The sequence below is a fragment of the Carassius carassius genome, chromosome 45 (assembly GCF_963082965.1).
Source record: "Carassius carassius chromosome 45, fCarCar2.1, whole genome shotgun sequence".
Lineage (NCBI taxonomy): Eukaryota > Metazoa > Chordata > Actinopteri > Cypriniformes > Cyprinidae > Carassius > Carassius carassius.
Window position 1 is genome coordinate 7,868,562 of NC_081799.1, and position 21,774 is coordinate 7,890,335.

A 21,774-nucleotide genomic window follows, 5' to 3' on the forward strand; every position below is an offset into this window, starting at 1 on the left:
TTAGTCTACGACTACGTTGCTTATGCTGTTCTTGATTTACTAAATAAAACTGAATTAAAAAAAAAAAAAAAAACTTCTCATGGGTATTGTTTAAGAGTCAGACTAGTTGTGTTTAACTTTCTAATAAATCAAAAAATTAAGGGACAAATCACACAAATGCAACTTACAAGCAGTTTATTTTGTAGTCTTGATTATATTGAATTAGTTTCAGAAAACACCATAAACATTACTCAGAACAGTGTTAAACATTTCATTTGCTTTGACAATAAATTGAGTTTTACAGTAGAAACATTTACATTGTGATCACTTAAAAAGTGTTGCCTATAAGTATTATAGATTTACACATAAATAGCCTATATATTACACCTGGACAAATTGTGCCCCAAACTTTACCTTTATATTTAAATATATTAATTGAAATGGCTTATAAAAATACTCCTTTAAAACAGGCAACTCTTAGAATTTGCACATTGGGGATCGTTCAAAAACAAAAAAAGAATCTAAATGCAACTGCAGGTCCTCAGAAAAAAATAAAGAGTGGTCCCTAAATAGAATTTGCACAAGTAAGTCACTGCATTACTTTTGAAATATCAAGTAAGTGACACCTGCAAACAAATTCAAAGTGTTTTTCAGTTTTTCCACAAAAAAGCAAAACCAAACACATTACATATATAACCCAAATATGTCTCCAGGTCATTTTTATAGCTAAACGGGGTCATGTTTCCAAGTCTGAAATTGAAAATTGCAATTTATTAGGCTAGGCCTATATATATATAATAAATTCCATAAGTAGGCTACAAAACAGGGCATCCATTTGCCTCCATGTGTAATTTTACAGTCTTATGAGAATATATGAGAATGAATAAGCAGAAGTCCTTTTGTAAAGATCTCCACCATTTGACATCAAGAAAGAAAACTCTTCCTGCTGACACAGTTCAAACCCCTCAGAGAAACCGACCAGAGATAAATGTGGCTCAGAAGAGCCCAGAAGTGTTTGTGAGTCCACAAGGACCATCTTATCCACGTCTTCATCTTGGAAGGCTATATTCCTGTTCAACTTTTGTTGTTGTTGTTAGACGACACATCTCGTCTTCGGATATGAATCCTCTCGAGATGCTGGGTCCACGTTGGTTCGGTATTGACATTTTCCATCCCAAAAAGCTGTCCTTTTCAGCTTTTCCCATCCGTGTGTAGTTTCTGGAGTGTTAGTATGAGCTCCAGCAACCTGTATTTCCAGTTGAGCAGATCTCCGATTCTCCGCAGCTCCTGCGCGCACTCGACGACAGCGGCTTTCTCTGTACAAGGAAGTAACCGAGAGTAATTCAATTAGATCGTTCACCTGGGTTATTTTACAAAAAAACTTGGTCTTTAAACAGATTAGTCAGTTTGTTTTACCTTTCTTCGCCATCTAAGATCGAAGAGTTGACTCGTTCAGGTGTTTCAACAGTGTGTTCCTCGTATGAATGCACAAGTGCTCCTGACTGCGACGAGCGCACTTCTCTGAACTATAGCTATAGATAGAAGCGGCAGAGTTAAATAGAGTGACGTGACGTGACGTGACGTTTTAAACATCGTGACTTTCTGAGAATTCCCGTCCACGTCACGCTAGATGATGTTTTGTTTACATGGCGTCTACCTGTTCAGTTCTTCCTGAGAGGAAACCTGTTCAATTCAACTGATAAACCCACCACCTTTACTTACACGAGCAGCAGCCTGCACTGTAGACACTGTGAGAACGATAACAGCAGAAATATTTGAATGTAACGTTAAACATCGGCACTTGTTTCGTAAAAACAACTGAGCGATAACATGGGGGAAGATGCTCTTTAAGACCAGTGTGCATTTATTTTTGTGTTATTAATTGAAATGGAGATTAATTTTAGCACAACATGTATTTTCTAAGAACTAAATTAATTAAATTATTAGAATTATTAATTACCCCCACTTGGGGCAAGAAACCTCTCAGGTCAAGTTTAATAAAATGCTAAATTAACAAATTCTTAATAATATTTGTATATTTTGTAAAATGTCATTAAATATATATATATATATATATATATATATATATATATATATATATATATATATATATATATATATATATATATATATATAAATGTATATATATATATATTTGTTGTTGATTTCCATTAACTAAACTGAATAACTAATAATAGACAAAGCATCTTAAATGTAAATGTATTATTCTGTGACTTATACACAGGCATATTAATATAGGCCTACATATTTAATTGTCCATATTTTAGCCTATATGTCAACAGCAACAGCAACTGAATTCAAACGGAAGGATTTCAATCAGTTAGCCTGTATGGATAGCAAAGACATCTGAACTTACTGATGGAATTATCTTTTTACTTCAAAATCAAAACAACAATTTTAATGCACAAATAGAAAGAAACATTAATGACGTGTCCACAAGTCCATTATGTACAAACAGACACACAATAAAGGTTGATACTTTGCATTATACAATATCAGAACATTATTTTCCAGTGACACAAAGGTCAGTTAATCTCAAAACTGCCATTCATTGAATTGTTATCTGTAGGTCAAGAGAAAAATGAAGGTGTGGGCTATCACAAGTTCTAACTCAGTTAATTTTATTGATTAATCTGTCGTTCAAATTCTCTAATATCATTGTGGTTTTATTCATGATGGAGTTTCGATCTTCATCAGGTGATCAAATATACAAATTCTATTACAAGAAAACATTCCTTTTCCTGTAACCCTCTTATAGTTTCACTTGTTCAGACATGCCTCCAGCATTGCAACTCATTGTTTTGACAGACGGAAGTGTCTCTTGGTTAGTTGAGGTGAGCTGTTATTTGCATTATTATTTGCATTGAAAGATTGTCATCATCACATGTGCAGATAACATTTAGCCTATGTTTGGAAGAATGTGAAAATCATAAAAACTATGTTTGTTGCTTAAAGATTTTATTATGACTTACAAATTACCTAATAGTGTTGAGCAAAATGTTAACTACAATTTAGGTCAAAGGATTTATCTTACCTAATTTGATTTAATAAAAATAAATCTAGAAACATATGCATTCTTAATTCTATGTACACATTACTAAATCTATACAAAATGAATAACCTGAACAGAAGATTGATATAAAACTAATGATCAGCAGAATTATTTGATGTAGTTCTGGTCTCCTCCACTGGGCGGGGAAGCACAGAGGAATTATTATTGCTCAATGGAGGAAACTCTTACTGCTGGTGACAAATTAAAAACCACTTTGTTCATAATCCTTGTTCATACAGTGTATTTTTGGCTATTACAACAAACATACCCATGCTACGTATGACTGGTTTTGTGCTCCAGGGTAAACTAAACTAAACACATTTAATATTTTTTGTTATATTCTCGAGTACAGTGATTATTTAGCCTATTTTTTTTTATTCGGGGTAATTTTTAATTCATAAATACAAATTTTGGGGTAAAGATCCCAGATTACTGTTAATCTTTCTCAAATATAATTCATATCTTTTTTCTTTGATGGACATAAAACAAATCTTTGAAAAGTCAATCATTATTTTAAATTCTTAGCCTTATATAGGCCTAAATGTTTCTTTTTGCTGGCTTTTGGTTTTTATTTTAGTACTGTTCTGATTACGTCATTGTTCTATAGACCTTATTGTATGAAGTTCACTTAAGTTGTTTATTATGGATAAAGACAAAAACATACAATTTACTTAAATCCTCATGAATCCAGAAAGAGTATTGATCATGTAAAAATCAATCATAATAATAAGACACATGCTGGGGAAAACGTTTAAAGTAGTAGAAAAGTAGAAAAGTTCCTGCAGCTCAACAGCTTCACTGCTTGCCATGAAAGCAGCACGTGTTTAAATTGTAGGTTGACCCGCAGGTGGCGCTGTTTCATAACACATAAACTCAGTCAAACTCATCCTTTATATGACGTTTTTTTGTAAATTCGTAAATAATATTTAATCTGAATCTGGCCAGTAAGGTACATTTATATTTGATTTGCAATTTATACAGGTTCATTATATTACCTGCGTTAATTTAACAAGTCTGCTGGGAAATCACGTTCAAAAGGATAGTTCACCAACAATGGCATATCTGTCGTTTACTTTCTCTCATGTCGAATAATGCTGGGGTCCAAACAACACTGCACCCCATTTACTTTAATTTTATGGTCAAGAGATCTTTCAAAACACATTCTGTTTTGTGATAATGCTAGTAGCCTAAACTATGACAACATTTTCTCTCTGGTAGCCTACAAATTGGTAGCTATTTAATCCTGAACCAGCTATTTAAAAACATCCAGTATGCGGCAGTCCTGTGGGCGAAAATGCCTTGTTGATGCTAGAGGTCAGAGGAGAATGGGCCGACTGATTCAAGCTGATAGAAGAGCAACTTTGACTGAAATAACCACTCGTTACAACCGAGGTATGCAGCAAAGCATTTGTGAAGCCACAACACACACAACCTTGAGGCGGATGGGCTACAACAGCAGAAGACCCCACCGGGTACCACTCATCTACACTACAAATAGGAAAAAGAGGCTACAATTTGCACGAGCTCACCAAAATTGGACAGTTGAAGACTGGACAAATGTTGCCTGGTCTGATGAGTCTCGATTTCTGTTGAGACATTCATGTGGTAGAGTCAGAATTTGGCGTAAACAGAATGAGAACATGGATCCATCATGCCTTGTTACCACTGTGCAGGCTGCTGGTGGTGGTGTAATGGTGTGGGGGAGGTTTTCTTGGCATACTTTTCTAGAGTGCCAATTGGGCATCGTATAAATGCCACGGCCTACCTGAGCATTGTTTCTGACCATGTCCATCCCTTTATGACCACCATATATATATATATATATATATATATATATATATATATATATATATATATATATATATAATAAAACACCAGAGACAGAAAAGTGTCTTTGTGTCAATAAACAAATAATTTGATGTACTTTTAATTATTTGTTATCTTTTATTCTGTAACACTTATAAAAAGAAAAATGGCTTGAGTCAACAGAAGCAACAATATTTGTAATTCATTCCTTGCAGCCTTTTAACGGTAGGTTCTCCTCACTGTGACTCAGTTTCCCTGGGAAGAAACAGACAGGATATAACTATACAAGTGAGGAATAACAAACGGAAAATTGCCACACTTTAAATTTACCTTGTTTAGTGCCACATTTATCACTGTAGAGTCTGTGTTGCTGGTGGCTTTGCAGGCAAATCCTGAGATAAAGATGGAGATGATGAACTGAAGGATGGAGAACACCAGCAATACTCCATCGATCCCCAGTTCAGTTCTCTAAAAAATATTCAATATGCTAATATTAATTTTCTTGAGTGATTTTCTAAAAGTCATATTACATTATACTTGACACTATACATATAGCTAACCCACTTGAAACATGACAAGTCACATAATTCACATAATGCTACTGCTATGATTCTTTTATGGTGTCCTTGCATTATTTAAAGTATGAATTGTCCAGTTCATTGTAATTGTATGCAGCACAATATTTCTTAGGGGAAAATTACCTTAAAATAGTACCATAATAAATTATGACACCATTGTAATTTTGGGGTGAAATATTTGTTTAAATAAATATAACTGCAATTACAAACTAGAAATACTTGTAAACAGATCACATTAATATAGTATTTCATATTGTACCAGTAACTGTAAACATCTGTCATCGGTATAGCCACTGTAACTCTTGTAACATCTGTCCTCCCTTGCAGAGTGATGCATCTCTATGCTCATCAGAACAATGGCGGTCGCTGCAGTTATGGCACTGATCACATTCGTTATAAGAGAGCCTTTCACCTGCAGGAAGAAAAGCTGACACATGAAGGGTGACAGTAGTAATGGTGTTCACTTGTAAAACAGCTGTACATATTAAATTTAAATTTAAAACTTTTAAAAAATTAAAAATTAATTTAAGCATTTAGCAGACGCTTTTATCCAAAGCGACTTACAGTGCATTTAAGCTATCAATTTTTACATATCATGTGTTCCCGAGGAAACGAACCCCCAACCTTGCGCTCGATAGCGCAGTGCTCTACCAATTGAGCTACAGGAACACACACATATATATATATAGTAGCAGGAAAGTAGGCTATGATTTCTGCTATAAATTTCACAATTACTTTGAGTTACTTGCCATTTCTTTGCAATTAGTTGTGAAATTAGCATTTTTTTCTGTGCTGTTTTTATCTTTGTAAATTTAAAATGTTTCTTTTAGCTCAGATCCTAAAAGTGTCTCTGTGTTCAGACTACCCTGGTAAAAGGGAGTTTATCATTGAAAACTCATGGTTTCCTTTTATTCTGTTTATGCTTGTCTCAGTAAGGCTGAAGGTCCCCTTAAGAAATTTTTTTACCCCATTATTTTTTAGTTTTTTTAATGTGTTTAGGGATGAAAATTTTAATTTACCCTGCAGCCCCATTGTACCCTATACTGCATGCAATCTTTACTGAATCAACAGATAATAGAAATGCTTGCTTTGTGCTTTTAGTTTAATAAATTGCAAACAAGTAATGTTAATGATTCTGTATGAATACATCACAAACAATTTGAGAAAAAAAATTGAATATACGCACCATGAACAGATTAAGTTTATTCTGCGCAGCAACAGACAGAGAGCCAGCAGTGATGTACTGAAAGAAACACAGGACAAAGAGGCTCTTTTTTGAAAAGCTGCAGCAGAATCAGGAAATACAATAAAGATTTCTACCACCACTGAGGCACCATCACACCCACACTTGTATAAAGAGCTTTTTCAAATGATCATAAACTCGTCACTATCAGATGATTTCTTAGAGCACAAACGCTCCAAAGCGAAAAGCTGAATGTGTGATTGCATGCGGGGTGTGAAATGCAATATCAATATCCATTGGCTTGTTTTGTTACACTGAAAAATGGTTAGGATCTCGGGCGAGATCCCAATTTCAGCAATTAACGTTGAACGTGACTGACTAATACTAAAATCCTGTCAAACGTGCACAAACTGACAGCCACCACCATAAGCTACTACTAAATATTGTAGAAACATAATTCTCTGTAAAGTTGCTTTGTAACGATTTGTATTGTAAAAAGCGCTATACAAATAAACTTGAATTGAATTGAATTGAACTAATACTTACAATAAGGGATCCCAAGTAAGTTATGCCAGTAATGACAGATATGGGGGAACCATAACCGTAAGCGTAATTGAAATTTCTGGTGCGTACAATACCAAATAGAAAAAGAATCACTCCAGTCATTATCTGGACAGTCTAAACAGGGCAGAAAAGGGTCAAATGTTTATTTGTTTTCAATAACATTATCATTCATGTTTGGACACACACAAAGGAAATCTACAATATTGCAATGTTTTATGTACTACAGTCTAAAAACAAACAGAAATGCCCACATCTATTCACTTAACGACTTATGAAAACATTTTTTTATTCCTATTTTATCATAGAAGAAAATGAGATACTAAAGGTATTTCCAAAATCATTCAAAATTATAATTAATGATTAAATGCATTACCCCCAGTGCCTTTGGTTGTGCTCTGATAAATGCTGAGAGAGCTGTATTGTGATATGCTCCTCCGGTCTGCTGTCCATCCTCAGAAATAACACCATGTTGTGCCATCTGTGGATTGACTTGGATGATAACTGTAGTTTTGTCAGTTGATATGACCTCGCTGCTCTCCATTCTAGGCAGTTTTCACCTGGAATTAATGGAATAGTTAACACAAATATAAAAATTCTGTGATCGCAGGTTATTTCCAAACCTGTATAAGTTTCTATCTTCTGTTGAACACAGACCATTGACTCTTTTAGTATGAAAAAAATACCCAAAATTAATGGCTGTTTGGTAACCAAAATTATTCAAAATATCTTTAAAAAATCTTAAAATTCTGCAGTTCGCAACTCATTTAAGGTTGCTTTCTTCTGCTTTCCATGTACAGTACATCATCATTATATGAGTTAGAAACTCTGATACTCCCAAGGTAAAACAAGAACATTTCTAAGGCCTACATTAGCTTGCAATGTAATAATTGTTTTTAAATTATATTATAAACGAACTTTACAGCTAAAAATGTTGTCACTAATATATACTCAAATAATAATTATTTGATTGCCACTTATGATAAAAACTTATTCTAAACTTATAGAGTCTTTTTGACAGGGATCCAAACAAAACCCTAAAACGTAGAGTTTTAATGTACCAAAGTATAACAATAAATGAGCAAAAACGTACACCAAAACAATAACTGGTGTGAAAGATCAGAACTGTCAAAAGATGATGGTTGATTTTGAAACTCATGTCAAAGTGTAATTATAAATATAGGCTTTACTAATCATAGATGTTAATGGATTCATTAAATATTTTACCTGAAGTGAAGTGAGTTGTGTTGATGTGGATGTCTGATCACTCTTATGATCAGGTATCTTTGTGTGCGCTGTGAAGAACCGCAGAGGAGGAGCTTGTGTCATATGAACTTACTTTAGATTTTAAATGATTATGTAACTCTCTTGAAATTCAAATAAAAACTACAAGGTAGCATAAATTATAGAAATTTGTGAACACAAATATCTTTAAAAAGCAGTTGTTAGTGTGTGTGTGTGTGTGTGTGTGTGTGTCTCTCCACCGCATGTGTGTTTTCTCCAAGACAAAACAGTCTTAAGCACTTTTGGGGAAAGTTATACTTTTTAAAAGTAATGTGTTACAATATTGTGTTACTCCCTAAAAAAGTAACTAATTGTGTTACTTAGTTACTTTTATGGAAAGTAATGCAGTATATTACTTTTTTCCTTATCTGTGCTTGGCTTCCTTTTTTTGTTGTTTTTAATGTAAAAAAGTTGTATTTTTGGTAAATGTAAATGTGCTTTCACACCAAAAGTAAAATGAAAAGCCTCAGGCAAAAGAAAATGCATTAAAGATGCAGGACACTCTTCACAATTTTTTTTTATTAGTATTGTTGAATTGGATCATCAGATTTCAGCAGCAAAGATAATAGTTATGCTTGGCGAAAGAGATGCATTTTTAATCTAGATTTAAACAGAGAGAGTGTGTCTGAACCCCAAACATTATCAGGAAGGCTATTCCAGAGTTTGGGAGCCAAATGTGAAAAAGCTCTACCTCCTTTAGTGGACTTTGCTATCCTAGGAACTACTAAAAGTCCAGCGTTTTGTGACCTTAGGGTGCGTGATGGGTTGTAGCGTGGTAGAAGGCTAGTTAGGTACGCAGGAGCTAAACCATTTAGGGCCTTATAGGTAAGTAATGATAATTTGTAACTGATACAGAACTTAAAAGGTAGCCAGTGCAGTGACTGTAAAATTGGGGTAATATGATCATATTTTCTTGACCTCGTAAGGACTCTAGCTGCTGCATTTTGGACTACCTGTAGCTTGTTTATTGAAGATGCAGGAAAACCACCTAGAAGTGCATTACAATAGTCCAGTCTAGAGGTCATGAAAGCATGAACTAGCTTTTCGGCATCAGAAACAGATAACATGTTTCATAGCTTGGCAATGTTTCTAAGATGGAAGAATGCAGTTTTTGTAACATTGGAAATATGGTTTTCAAAAGACAAGTTGCTGTTTAAAATAAAACCCAGATTTTTGACTGTAGAAGAAGTAACAGTACATCCGTCTAGTTGCAGATTGTAATCTACAAGATTCTGTGTACTGCTTTTTGGTCCAATAATTAATATCTCTGTCTTATCCAAATTTAATAAGAGAAAATTATTGGTCATCCAATCTTTTAAATTTTTAACACACTCTGTTAGCTTAGATAATTTAGAAGTTTCATCGGGTCTCGTTGAGATATATAGCTGAGTATCATCAGCATAACAGTGGAAACTAATCCCGTATTTTCTAATAATATTAACAAGGGGCAACATGTATATTGAAAATAGAAGGGGACCTAGGACGGATCCTTGTGGCACTCCATATTTTACTGGTGATAAATGAGATGACTCCCCATTTAAATAAACAAAATGGTAGCGATCGGACAGGTAGGATCTAAACCATCTTAGAGCCTGCCCTTGAATACCTGTATAGTTTTGTAATCGATCTATGAGTATGTCATGATCTATGGTGTCGAACGCAGCACTAAGATCAAGTAAAACTAGCTATGAGATGCAGCCTTGATCTGATGCAAGAAGCAGGTCATTTGTAATTTAAACAAGTGCAGTTTCTATGCTATGGTGGGGCCTGAAACCTGACTGAAATTCTTCATACAGATAATGTTTTTGCAGGACGGAGCTCAATTGAGCAGACACAACTTTTTTTTTAATTTTTGACATAAATGGAAGATTGGAAATAGGCCTATAATTTGCCAGTACACTAGGATCTAGTTTTGTTTTCTTAATAAGAGGTTTAATAACCGCCAGCTTGAATGGTTTTGGGACGTGACCTAAAGATGATGACGAGTTAATAATATTGAGAAGTGGTTCTTCGGCTACAGGTAACAACTCTAATTTAGTGGGTACAGGAACTAGAGTAAGCAACATGTTTCTACAGCGCAAACAACGCCTCTGCATTTACTCCTGATTTCTTTCAACACAGTAACAGGACAACTGTCAGTCAATAAAGGAAAACTGGTATTAATTATTTTAAAAAGTCTGATTTTTTTTTCTGTAAATTAAAAAGTAATGCGTTACTAGATACTTGAAACAGGTAATCTGATTACATAACTCATGTTACCCCTAGTTTTGGTCTTAACACACGTTCAGGAGGATATACTCATTCAAAAACCTGGTTAACAAATATGGTCTTTTTCATCATGTCAAACATGAAAATGAATATATATGGGACTGATGCAGAAGTACAATTTTCTAATATATAACAAAATATGCATAAATACAACACTGTAACATTTGAACAGATTTAAAAAGCAACAATTTTATGAGATATTAATTTCCTTGGAGCCTATGGATCTTTTCATTATGACTCAGTTTACGATGAAATGTGTTACTGTTACTTGTTTAATGTAAAATACTGGGATAAAACTGACCCTGGTGATCATCACTAAATCATTTACCTGTGCCATATTTATCACTGTAGAGTCGATGTTCCTGGTGGCTTTGCAGGCAAATCCTGAGATAAAGGTGGAGATGAACTGAAGGATGGAGAACACCAGCAATATTCCAATGATCCCTAGATCATGTCAGTTAAAAATATTCAACATTCTTATAGGAAAGCAGTATCTCAAATAATATTCAATTACAAACCAGATTCCAAAAAAGTTGGGACACTGTACAAATTGTGAATTAAAACAGAATGCAATGATGTGGAAGTTTCAAATGTCAATATTTTATTCAGAATACAACATAGATGACATATCAAATGTTTAAACTGAGAAAATGTATAATTTTCAGGGAAAAATAGGTTGATTTTAAATTTCATGGCATCAACACATCTCAAAAAAGTTTGGACGAGGCCATGTTTACCACTGTGTGGCATCCCCTCTTCTTTTTATAACAGTCTGCAAACATCTAGGGACTAAAGAGACAAGTTTAATGTAATGTAGCTGTCAAGTCCCATTCTTGACTAATACAAGCTTCTAGTTGCTCAACTGTCTTAGGTCTTCTTTGTCGCATCTTCCTCTTTATGATGTGTCAAATGTTTTCTATGGGTGAAAGATCTGGACTGCAGGCTGGCCATTTCAGTACCCGGATCCTTCTTCTACGCAGCCATGATGTTGAAATTGATGCAGTATGTGGTCTGGCATTGTCATGTTGGAAAATGCAAGGTCTTCCCTGAAAGAGACGACATCTGGATGGGAGCATATGTTGTTCTAGAACTTGGATATACCTTTCAGCATTGATGGTGCCTTTCCAGATGTGTAAGCTGCCCATGCCACACGCACTCATGCAACCCCAAACCATCAGAGATGCAGGCTTCTGAACGGAGCGCTGATAACAACTTGGGTTGTCCTTGTCCTCTTTAGTCCGGATGACATGGCATCCCAGTTTTCCAAAAGGAACTTCAAATTTTGATTCGTCTGACCACAGAACAGTTTCCCACTTTGCCACAGTCCATTTTAAATGAGCCTAGGCCCAGAGAGAACACCTGCGCTTCTGGATCATGTTTAGATATGGCTTCTTTTTTCACCTGTAGAGTTTTAGCCGGCGACGGCGAATGGCACAGTGGACTGTGTTCACCATCAATGTTTTCTGGAAGTATTCCTGAGCCCATGTTGTGATTTCCATTACAGTAGCATTCCTGTATGTGATGCAGTGCCGTCTAAGGGCCCGAAGATCACGGGCATCCAGTATGGTTTTCTGGCCTTGACCCTTACGCACAGAGATTGTTCCAGATTCTCTGAATCTTTGGATTATATTATGCACTGTAGATGATGATAACTTCAAACTCTTCGCAATTTTTCTCTGAGAAACTCCTTTCTGATATTGCTCCACTATTTTTCGCCTCAGCATTGGGGGAATTGGTGATCCTCTGCCCATCTTGATTTCTGAGAGACACTACCACTCTGAGAGGCTCTTTTTATACCCAATCATGTTGCCAATTGACCTAATAAGTTGCAAATTGGTCCTCCAGCTGTTCCTTATATGTACATTTAACTTTACCGGCCTCTTATTGCTACCTGTCCCAACTTTTTTGGAATGTGTAGCTCTCATGAAATCCAAAATGAGCCAATATTTGGCATGACATTTCAAAATGTCTCACTTTCAACATTTGATATGTTATCTATGTTCTATTGTGAATAAAATATAAGTTTATGAGATTTGTAAATTATTCCATAAATTTTTTACTCACAATTTGTACAGTGTCCCAACTTATTTGGAATTGGGTTTGTAATAATATTAAGTGAATTTACATTTTAGAGTTATTCAGAATTATATTACATTCTAATATCTTTTTTTAGGCATTGGGAACACAGGGCACCAGTCACATGGACTACTTTTATGATACTTTTATGGTCTTTGTATCATTTCTAAGTATGACAGTTCATTGTTTTATGACCAGCACAGTCTTTATTACACAGTGGAACTCGCATTAAAAAAAGATTTGAAGTAAAAAATATATATATATAAAAAAAAACTATTGGAGTATGTTGATTTCAGTCTTTGTAAATTTTATGTTTTATTCAGTGTGTTGCCATTTCTTTGTAACTAATTATGAAATGTACTAGCAATATCATAAATAGTTTCTATACCATTTTTTAGAGCATTTATTTACTTTGTAAATTGAAAATGAGTCAGATGTCTTTTAGTTTACATCCTTTCAGTGGTAAAAGTGTCTCAATTTTCAGACTGCTGTGGTAAAAGTGTGTTTAGCATGGAAATCTTGTGGTTTCCTTTCATGCATTTACACAAATGTGTCAGTGATGCTGAAAATCCCCTTCAGAATGTTTTTGCAACATTATTTTTTAGTTTTCATTAAAAATCATGTTAATAAAAAGTATATTGCTGTGATTTAAAATAAAAACACAATTTACCCTGTAGCCACATTGTACCCTACTGCATACAGGCTTAATTGAATGAACAGATAATAGAAAGGTTTGCTTTGTGCTTTTAGTGCTATAAATTGTGCAACATTTAAAAAGTAGTAGTAATGCATCATAGTGTTCCTGTACCTCAAGTGGTAGAGTATTGCGTTAATATGTGCAAGGTTGGGGGTTCGATTCCCCGGGAACACATGATAGGTAAAATTGATAGCCTGAATGCACTGTAAGTTGCTTTGGATAAAAGCGTCTGCTAAATGCATACATTTAATTTAATGTGAGAAAAGAAGAGTTGATCACATTGTATGTACGCACCACACACAGATGAATTTTATTCTGTGCAGAAACAGACAGAGAGCCAGCACTGATGTAATGGAAGAAACTTCAACTTCATTCTAGAAAATGGAAAATATCCCCCACACCATTAGACCACTACCACCAGCCTGAACCACTGAGACAAGCCAGGATGGATACATGCTTTCATATTCTTTACGCCAAATTCTGACTCTACCATTTGAATGTCGCAGCAGAAATCGAGACTCATCAGACCAGGCAAGTTTTTTTTCCAGTCTTCCATTGTCCAGTTTTGGTGAGCTTGTGAGAATTGTGGCCTCTGTTTCCTGTTATTATCTGACAGGAGCGACACTCGTTGTGGTCTTCTGCTGCTGTAGCTCATCTGCTTCAGGGTTCGACGTGTTGTGTGTTCAGAGATGGTGTTCTGCATACACTGGTTGTAATGAGCGGTTATTAGAGTTACTGTTGCCTTTATCACCTCTAACCATTCTGCCCATTCTCCTCTCACCTCTGACATCAAAATAGCATTTTAGTTCACACAACTCACTGGATTTTTTCTCTTTTTGGACCATTCTCTGTAAACCCTAGAGATGATTGTGCCTAAACATCCCAGTAGATCATCAGTGAAATACTCAGACCAGCCCGTCTGGCACCAACAACCATTCCTCATTCAAAGTCACTTAAATCCCCTTTCTTCCTCATTCTGATGCTCGTTTGAACTTCAGCAAGTCATCTTCACCACATCTAGATGCTTAAATGCATTGAGTTTCTGCCATGTGATTGGCTGATTAGCAATTTGTGTTACCAAGCAATTGAACAGGTGTACCTGAGTGTATATATATCTAAAGGACAAACTAATAACTGAATTTATAAAAAATGACCCTGTTCAGAAGTTTACATACCATTGAATCTTAATACTGTGTGTCATTTCCTGTATGATCCACGAATGTTTATATATTTTGTGAGAGTCGTTCATGAGTTCCTTGTTTGTCTGGAGTAGTTCAACTGCCTGCTGGTCTTCAGGAAAAATCTTCCAGCTCATGCAGACTCTTTGGTTTTCCAACATTTTCTGCATATTTGAACCCTTCTGTATGATTTTGAGATCCATCTTTTAACACGGAGGACAAATGAGGGACTCATGCATAACTATTACAAAAGGTAAAAACATTTACTGATGCTCAAGAACACAATGCATTAAGAGCCGGGGGATGTAAACTTTTGATTTGGATGATCAGGGTATATTGTACTTATTTCGTCTTCTGGGAAACATGTAAGTATTTATGTTCTAAATGAAAAAAAAAATATGATTGTTAAACAAAATGAGAATAATTTATACATTATCGTCCTGTTTAAAAGTTTACATCCCCCAGCTCTTAATGAAATATTTTACCTGAAGTGAAATGAGTTGTGTTGATGTGGATGTCTGATCGCTTTTATGATCTTTGTGTGTGAGCTTGTGTCATATGAACTTACTTTAGATTTTAAATGATTATTTAACACTCTTCCTCCTGAAATTCAAATAAAAACTACACGATAGCATATCAATTATAGAAATTTGTGAACCCAAATACTTTTAAAAGCACCAGTAGACAACACTCTGTCTCCTCTAGTTGTTAGTGTATGTGTGTGTTTGTTTTGGGAAATATGAGATATTAACTCTAAACTTTAAAAAAAACAGGTTCTTATATTTATTTCATACAGTATGATGTGCACTAAATTAAAGAGAGTTTACCATGAAACATTGCTCTATATGTCCTTGTCATTCTAATAGATTTAACTTTGGTTGTGAATTTAGTTAGATCATTCTTTCAACATAACTATCGGCTGAAGGGTTAATACTGACTGCCACTCTGCTAACAGGAATAATAACATCACTAAATCATTTACAGTGCCACATTTACCTCTGTATAGAGTCGGTTTATCTGATGGCTCTGCTAGCATGTAATGTTACATGTTTTTGTTGGTTGTTCTGACAGCAGATGATAGTTACACCTGTCTGGAAGAAGCTGTGTGTGTGTGTGTGTGTGTGTGTGTGTGTGTGTGTGTATAATGTAGCTGTCATCTAGACGTTTTACACCAACAGTATCCAGCAAAAAGCAGCAAAAAGACATTTTAGAGCATTTTATAGCTTTCTAAGTGCACTTCACATGACCTTTGACAAACTCTTGATATCCATTGCTTTTCAAAGTGTGTCATTATGAGGGATTACAGTCAGGGACTATTACGTTCTTGTTTCAAAGATCATGTCTGATATTTGCATTGTGTTTGATAGATAGAGTTAGACTGTTCATCTCTCTTGGTCCTTTAGTAAAGGGTTTGTCAATCTTTCTAACCCAGCAACTCTCTGCCAGCACTAAACTAGACTGTTTCCACAACACTATACTTGTTCGCTTATAATATTTTATAATTTTTTTATTTTATAATATACAATAAACATTATTATATTACATTAGACTAGTGTTGTTGACAGTTTGACAATGATCTTCCATAATGTCCTAGATGCACTGAATTACCGTATTAGACATTTATGTTTATTTAATGATGGTTTTATGCTCTGTTAAGTTGAACAACACAAATTTTTTTCAACCATACAGGTGCATCTCAATAAATTAGAATTTCGTGGAAAAAGTTAATTTCAGTAATTCAACTCAAATTGTGAAAATTGTGTATTAAATAAATTCATTTTTTCTTTTGTGATGATTTTGTCTCACATTTAACAAAAACCCACCCATCTCAACAAATTAGAATACTTCATAAGACCAATAAAAAACAGTTTTAGTGAATTGTTGGCCTTCTGGAAAGTATGTTCATTTACTGTACATGTACTCAATAATTGGTTGGGGCTTCTTTGGCTTTAATTACTGCCTCAATTGATTGTAGCATGGAGGTGATCAGTTAGTGGCACTGCTGAGGTGGTCTGGAAGCCCAGGTTTCTTTGATAGTGGCCTTCAGCTCATCTGCATTGTTTGGTCTCTTGTTTCACATTTTCCTCTTGACAATACCCCATAGATTCTCTCTGGGGTTCAGGTCTGGGGAGTTTGCTGGCCAGACAAGCACACCAACACCATGGTCATTTAACCAACTTTTGGTGCTTTTGGCAGTGTAGGCAGGTGCCAAATCCTGCTAGAAAATGAAATCAGCATCTTCAGAAAGTTGGTCAACAGAAGGAAGCATGAAGTACATCAAAACATTTTTGGTAAACGGGTGCAGTGACTTTGGTTTTCAAAAAACACAAGGGACCAACACCGGCAGATGACATTGCACGCTTTCATCTGAAAAGAGGACTTTGGACCATTGGGCAACAGTCCAGTTCTTCTTCTCCTTAGCCCAGGTAAGACGTCTCTGACATTGTCTGTGGTTCAGGAGTGTCTTAACAAGAGGAATACGACAACTGGAGCCAAATTCCTTGACACATCTGTATTCCTTGGCCCCAGCTTCACTCCATTCCTTGTGAAGTTCACTCAAATTCTTGAATTGATTTTGCTTGACAATCCTCAGAAGGATGCGGTTCTCTCGGTTTGTTGTGCATCTTTTTCTTCCACACTTTTTCTATCCACTCAACTTTCTGTTAACATGCTTAGATACAGCACTCTGTGAACAGCCAGCTTCTTTGGCAATGAATGTTTGTGGCTACACTACTTGTGAAGGGTGTCAAAGATTGTCCTCTGGACAACTGTCAGTTCAGCAGTCTTCCCCATGATTGTGTATCCTAGTGAACCAAACTGAGAGACCATTTTGAAGACTCGGGTTTTGAGTTGATTATCTTATTGACATGTCACCATATTCTAATTTATTAATATTTATTTTTTCATTTTTGTTTAGTTTTTGTTAAATGTGAGCCAAAATCATCACAATTAAAAGAACCAAAGACTTAAACTACTTCAGTCTGTGTGCACTGAATTTATTTAATACATGAGTTTCACAATTTGAGATGAAATACTGAAATAAATTAACTTTTCCAGGACATTCTAATTTATTGAAATGCACCTGTATATGCTCTTTCTATAATTTTCCTTAAAAAAGTGTTTTTGTATCAACAATCAAATATTTGATGTAATTCTTAAATCTCGTTTTTATTTATTTATTATTTTATATATATAATTTAAAAACAATAATAATAAAAAAGGCTGTGAGTTATTCATTCCTTGCAACCTTTAAACAGGATCTCCTCACTGTGACTCAGTTTCCCTGGGAAGAAACAGACAAGATATGTTAGTACAAAAGAGATTCAGACTTATAAGTTTTAATTTTCCTAACATCCACACTGTAGATTATACAGTATGTGAGGAATTATCCAAGGAAAACTACACACAAACGTGCTGTTGTTGTTTTTATGTTTTACAGTAACATAACTACATTTCAGCAATGCAAGACAAAAAAAATATTTTCAATTAAACAGTTTGTATTGTAGTGTTTTGTCCTAGTTTTAGACCACTGAGGTGTGCAATGTTATATTATGGTCATTTTAAATATTTTCTTTTCATTTTGATAGCTTTACATTTGTGAATGTGACTTGTTTGATGTAAAATTGAAGTACATGCTTTTTACTGGAGGAAATACTGACCCTGGTGACCTTGTTTAGTGCCACATTTATCACTGTAGAGTGGATGTTGCTGGTGGCTTTGCAGGCAAATCCTGAGATAAAGATGGAGATGATGAACTGAAGGATGGAGAACACCAGCAATATTCCAACGATCCCCAGTTCAGTTCTCTAAAAAATATTCAACATGCTAATATAAAAAAGTAGTTCCTCAAATAATATCAGCTATATTGAATGAGTTTATAAAAGTTCTTAGATTATATGTATCCCTTTCAGACATTTGAAACACAGGGCACGAGTCAAATGGGATACTTTTATTATGCTTTGATGGTGCCTTTGCATTAATTGAAGTGAAAATGTCCAGTTTATTGTAATTGTATGACCAGCACAATCTTAATTAATGAAAAGTAGTACATGATGGCACAAACTATTTCTCTAAATAAAACCTCAATAAAAATAAATAAATAAGTTTAAACAGATAACATTAATATAGTCTTGCACACTGTACCTTCAATGTGCAGCTGTATTCATAACTGTAGCATTCATACATTAACAAGTGAATGTCTATGCTCATCAGAACAATGGCGGTCGCTGCAGTTATGGCACTGATCACATTCATTATAAGAGAGCCTTTCACCTGCAGGAAGAAAAGCTGACACATGAAGGATGACAGTAGTAATGGTGTTCACTTGTAAAACAGCCTGAACTCACACTGTAAAATATTTGTAGTTAATTAAAATTATGTATATATATATATAAGCAGCTAAACTCTGTCTGCATTCAAACAATCTGTCCAAAACAGCACTAATATAAAGGAAACCAGGCTGATTACATCAGAGATTGCAGAGAGAACAGAGACTCATGTTGCGTTTTCAGTTAATTATTAATGTTATGCAGTCAGCCATTGGTTGGTTTAGGTTTTTTTTTTTTTTGCATCTCCATGTGGTCCTGTTCGGTCACAACTTGACTTAGAATGTAAAAAAAACTATTTGCTGTTGCACTGTACATACACTATAAAAAAAAATTTCTTTTTTTTTCATATGTGCTTATGTGGGCTCCTTATATCATTTGGTCCTTTTGGAGTTTCCTTTTGGAGTCCTATTTTGGAAAGAAATCTATATTTATCTTGGAAAAAAAGCTCGCAGAAAATATAGATTTTTGAGAATCACTCTTCAATGTTTTGGTTTACTTTGCTGGATATAGCAAATGATAACAAAAACATTTCAAATAAGATAAATGGTCTATGCTTAATTTCATGAAGTGTGTGATTAATCCCAGTATAAGGGTGTGATTTACATTAATGCATTTAGCAGAGGCTTCTATCCAAAGAAACTTACAGTGCATTTAGGCTATACATTTTAATTATTTTTTTTCCAGTATGTGTGTTCCCTGGGGATTCAACCCACAACCTTTTGTGCTGCTAATGCAATGCTCTACCACTGAGCCACAGGAACATTGTAATGATTTTGATTTTAAAAATGTTTTTATCTATTGACAGCCCTATATATATATAGCAGCATTTGTCTGAAATAGAAATATTTTGTAACATAACAAATGTCTTTATCATCACTTTTCATCAATTTAAAGCTTCCTTGCTGAAAATAAAAGTACTAATTTCTATTTAATATGATTTCACTCTATCTACTTAAAAATTCTGTGTTTAATTCAGTGTGTTACTTGCCATATGTAATGAAACTTGGCTTCACCATTTTTTTCAAGGCATTTTTTTATGTTGTATATTGAAAATTAGTCATATTTCTTTTAGTTCACATCGTTTTTTTTGTTGTAAAAGTATTTCAGTTTTCAGACTACTGTGGTAAAAGTACATTTACCATGGAAATCTTGTGATTTCCTTATATTTTCAACATTATTATTTTAGTTTTCATTAGAAATCATGTAAATAAAAGTATATTGCTGTAGCCACATTATACACTACTGCATGCAGGCTTTATTGAATGAACAGATAAAAAAATGGCTTGATTTGCTCTTTTAGTGGAATAAATTGCACAACATTTAAAAAGTAGTATGTACAATATTATATAAATGCATCATAATATGAGAAAAGAAGATTTGATCACATTGTATGTACGCACCACACACAGATGAAGTTTATTCTGCGCAGAAACAGACAGCGAGCCAGCACTGATGTACTGAAAGAAACACAGGACATGTTCAGCGTCACTGGAAATTAAAATCAGAAGCTAGTAAAGCCAATAAAAGAAACTTACAATAAGGGATCCCCAGAAGGTTATGCCAGAAATAATAGAAACAGGGAAACGGTAATCATAGCCAATGGTGCGTACAATACCAAATAGAAAAATCATCACTCCAGTCATTATCTGGACAGTCTAGACAAAGCAGATATGGGTCAAATGTATGTATTTATTTATAATGATATCATTCATGTTTGGACACACAAACAAAGGTAATGTACAGTATGCTTTGTGCACTACAGTCTTAAAGCAATCAGAAAGGCACACATCTATTCACTTCAAGACTTAGGACAATATTTTTTCCTTATTTTATCACAGAGCAAAATGTGATTCCCAAAACCTCATATAATTATAATTAATGATTAAATGCATTACCCCCAGTGCCTTTGGTTGTGCTCTGATAAATGCTGAGAGAGCTGTATTGTGATATGCTCCTCCGGTCTGCTGTCCATCCTCAGAAATAACACCATGCTGTGCCACCTGTGGATTGACTTGGATGATAACTGTAGCTTTGTCAGTTGATATGACCTCGCTGCTCTCCATTCTAGGCAGTTTTCACCTGGAATTAATGGAATAGTTCACACAAAAATTTAAATTATGTCATAATTTACATAATTTACATCAGTTTCTTTCTTCTGCTGAACACAAAGATATTTGAATTAATGTTGGTAATCAAACAGTTGGCGGTGATCACTGGCTTGGAAAAAATACTAATACTATACTATACTTTTAATAAAAATACTATACCTTTTGTGTTCAACAGAAGTAAGAAACTGACATAAATGATGATATCTTCTTTTGTGTTGAAAAACTGTTTAATTTAAAAATGTCCTTACTACCTTTCTGGGCCTTGAACGTGTCAGTTGTGTTGCTGTCTATAGAGGCTCAGAAAGCGCTCAGATTTCAGCAAAAAAATATCTTCATTTGTGTTGCAAACATGAATGTAAGGTATTACGGGTTTGAAACGACATGAGTGGGAATAATTGATAACAGAGTTTTCATTTTGGGATTAATTTACCCTTTAAGCATTCAGATTCTGCAGTTTACAGTTCATTTACAGTTCATGTTATCTGCTTTTCATGCACAGTACATCTGCATTAATATTTAAAACATGATACTTTTGTCTAGACTGACTTTAAAACTGGCACACTGCAAAGACTTACATTGGTCGCCAGGATTTTGTTACAGAATCAACATCTTCTGCTGATCCTGGATCAATATTATTGTCCAAAACTACAGACTT

General features: G+C 34.7%; 2 protein-coding genes across 5 annotated transcripts; both read right to left on the reverse strand.

Moving 5' to 3' along the window:
- Positions 1–159: 159 nt before the first annotated feature.
- pmaip1 (phorbol-12-myristate-13-acetate-induced protein 1) lies at positions 160–1,503 on the reverse strand. Its single transcript, XM_059538749.1, has 2 exons — positions 1,396–1,503; positions 160–1,295 (listed from the first exon to the last, which is right to left on the reverse strand). Exons 1-2 carry the CDS (start codon positions 1,406–1,408, stop codon positions 1,171–1,173), a joined length of 138 nt encoding a protein of 45 aa, XP_059394732.1. The 5' UTR covers positions 1,409–1,503; the 3' UTR covers positions 160–1,170.
- Positions 1,504–5,187: 3,684 nt separating this feature from the next.
- On the reverse strand, positions 5,188–21,402 carry LOC132126927 (membrane-spanning 4-domains subfamily A member 12-like). Of its 4 annotated transcripts, none has more exons than XM_059538535.1 (7): positions 21,279–21,402; positions 20,907–21,090; positions 20,547–20,666; positions 20,412–20,468; positions 18,827–18,955; positions 18,352–18,413; positions 17,828–17,966 (listed from the first exon to the last, which is right to left on the reverse strand). In XM_059538535.1, the coding sequence occupies exons 2-6, from the start codon at positions 21,072–21,074 to the stop codon at positions 18,372–18,374; spliced, it is 516 nt and encodes a 171-aa protein (XP_059394518.1). In that variant the 5' UTR covers positions 21,075–21,090; positions 21,279–21,402; the 3' UTR covers positions 17,828–17,966; positions 18,352–18,371. The 4 variants fall into 4 exon arrangements, with proteins under 4 accessions (XP_059394519.1, XP_059394518.1, XP_059394517.1 ...); XM_059538534.1 differs by having other exon boundaries at positions 18,352–18,489; XM_059538533.1 differs by having other exon boundaries at positions 17,833–17,966; positions 18,343–18,489.
- Between the last annotated feature and the right edge of the window lie 372 nt (positions 21,403–21,774).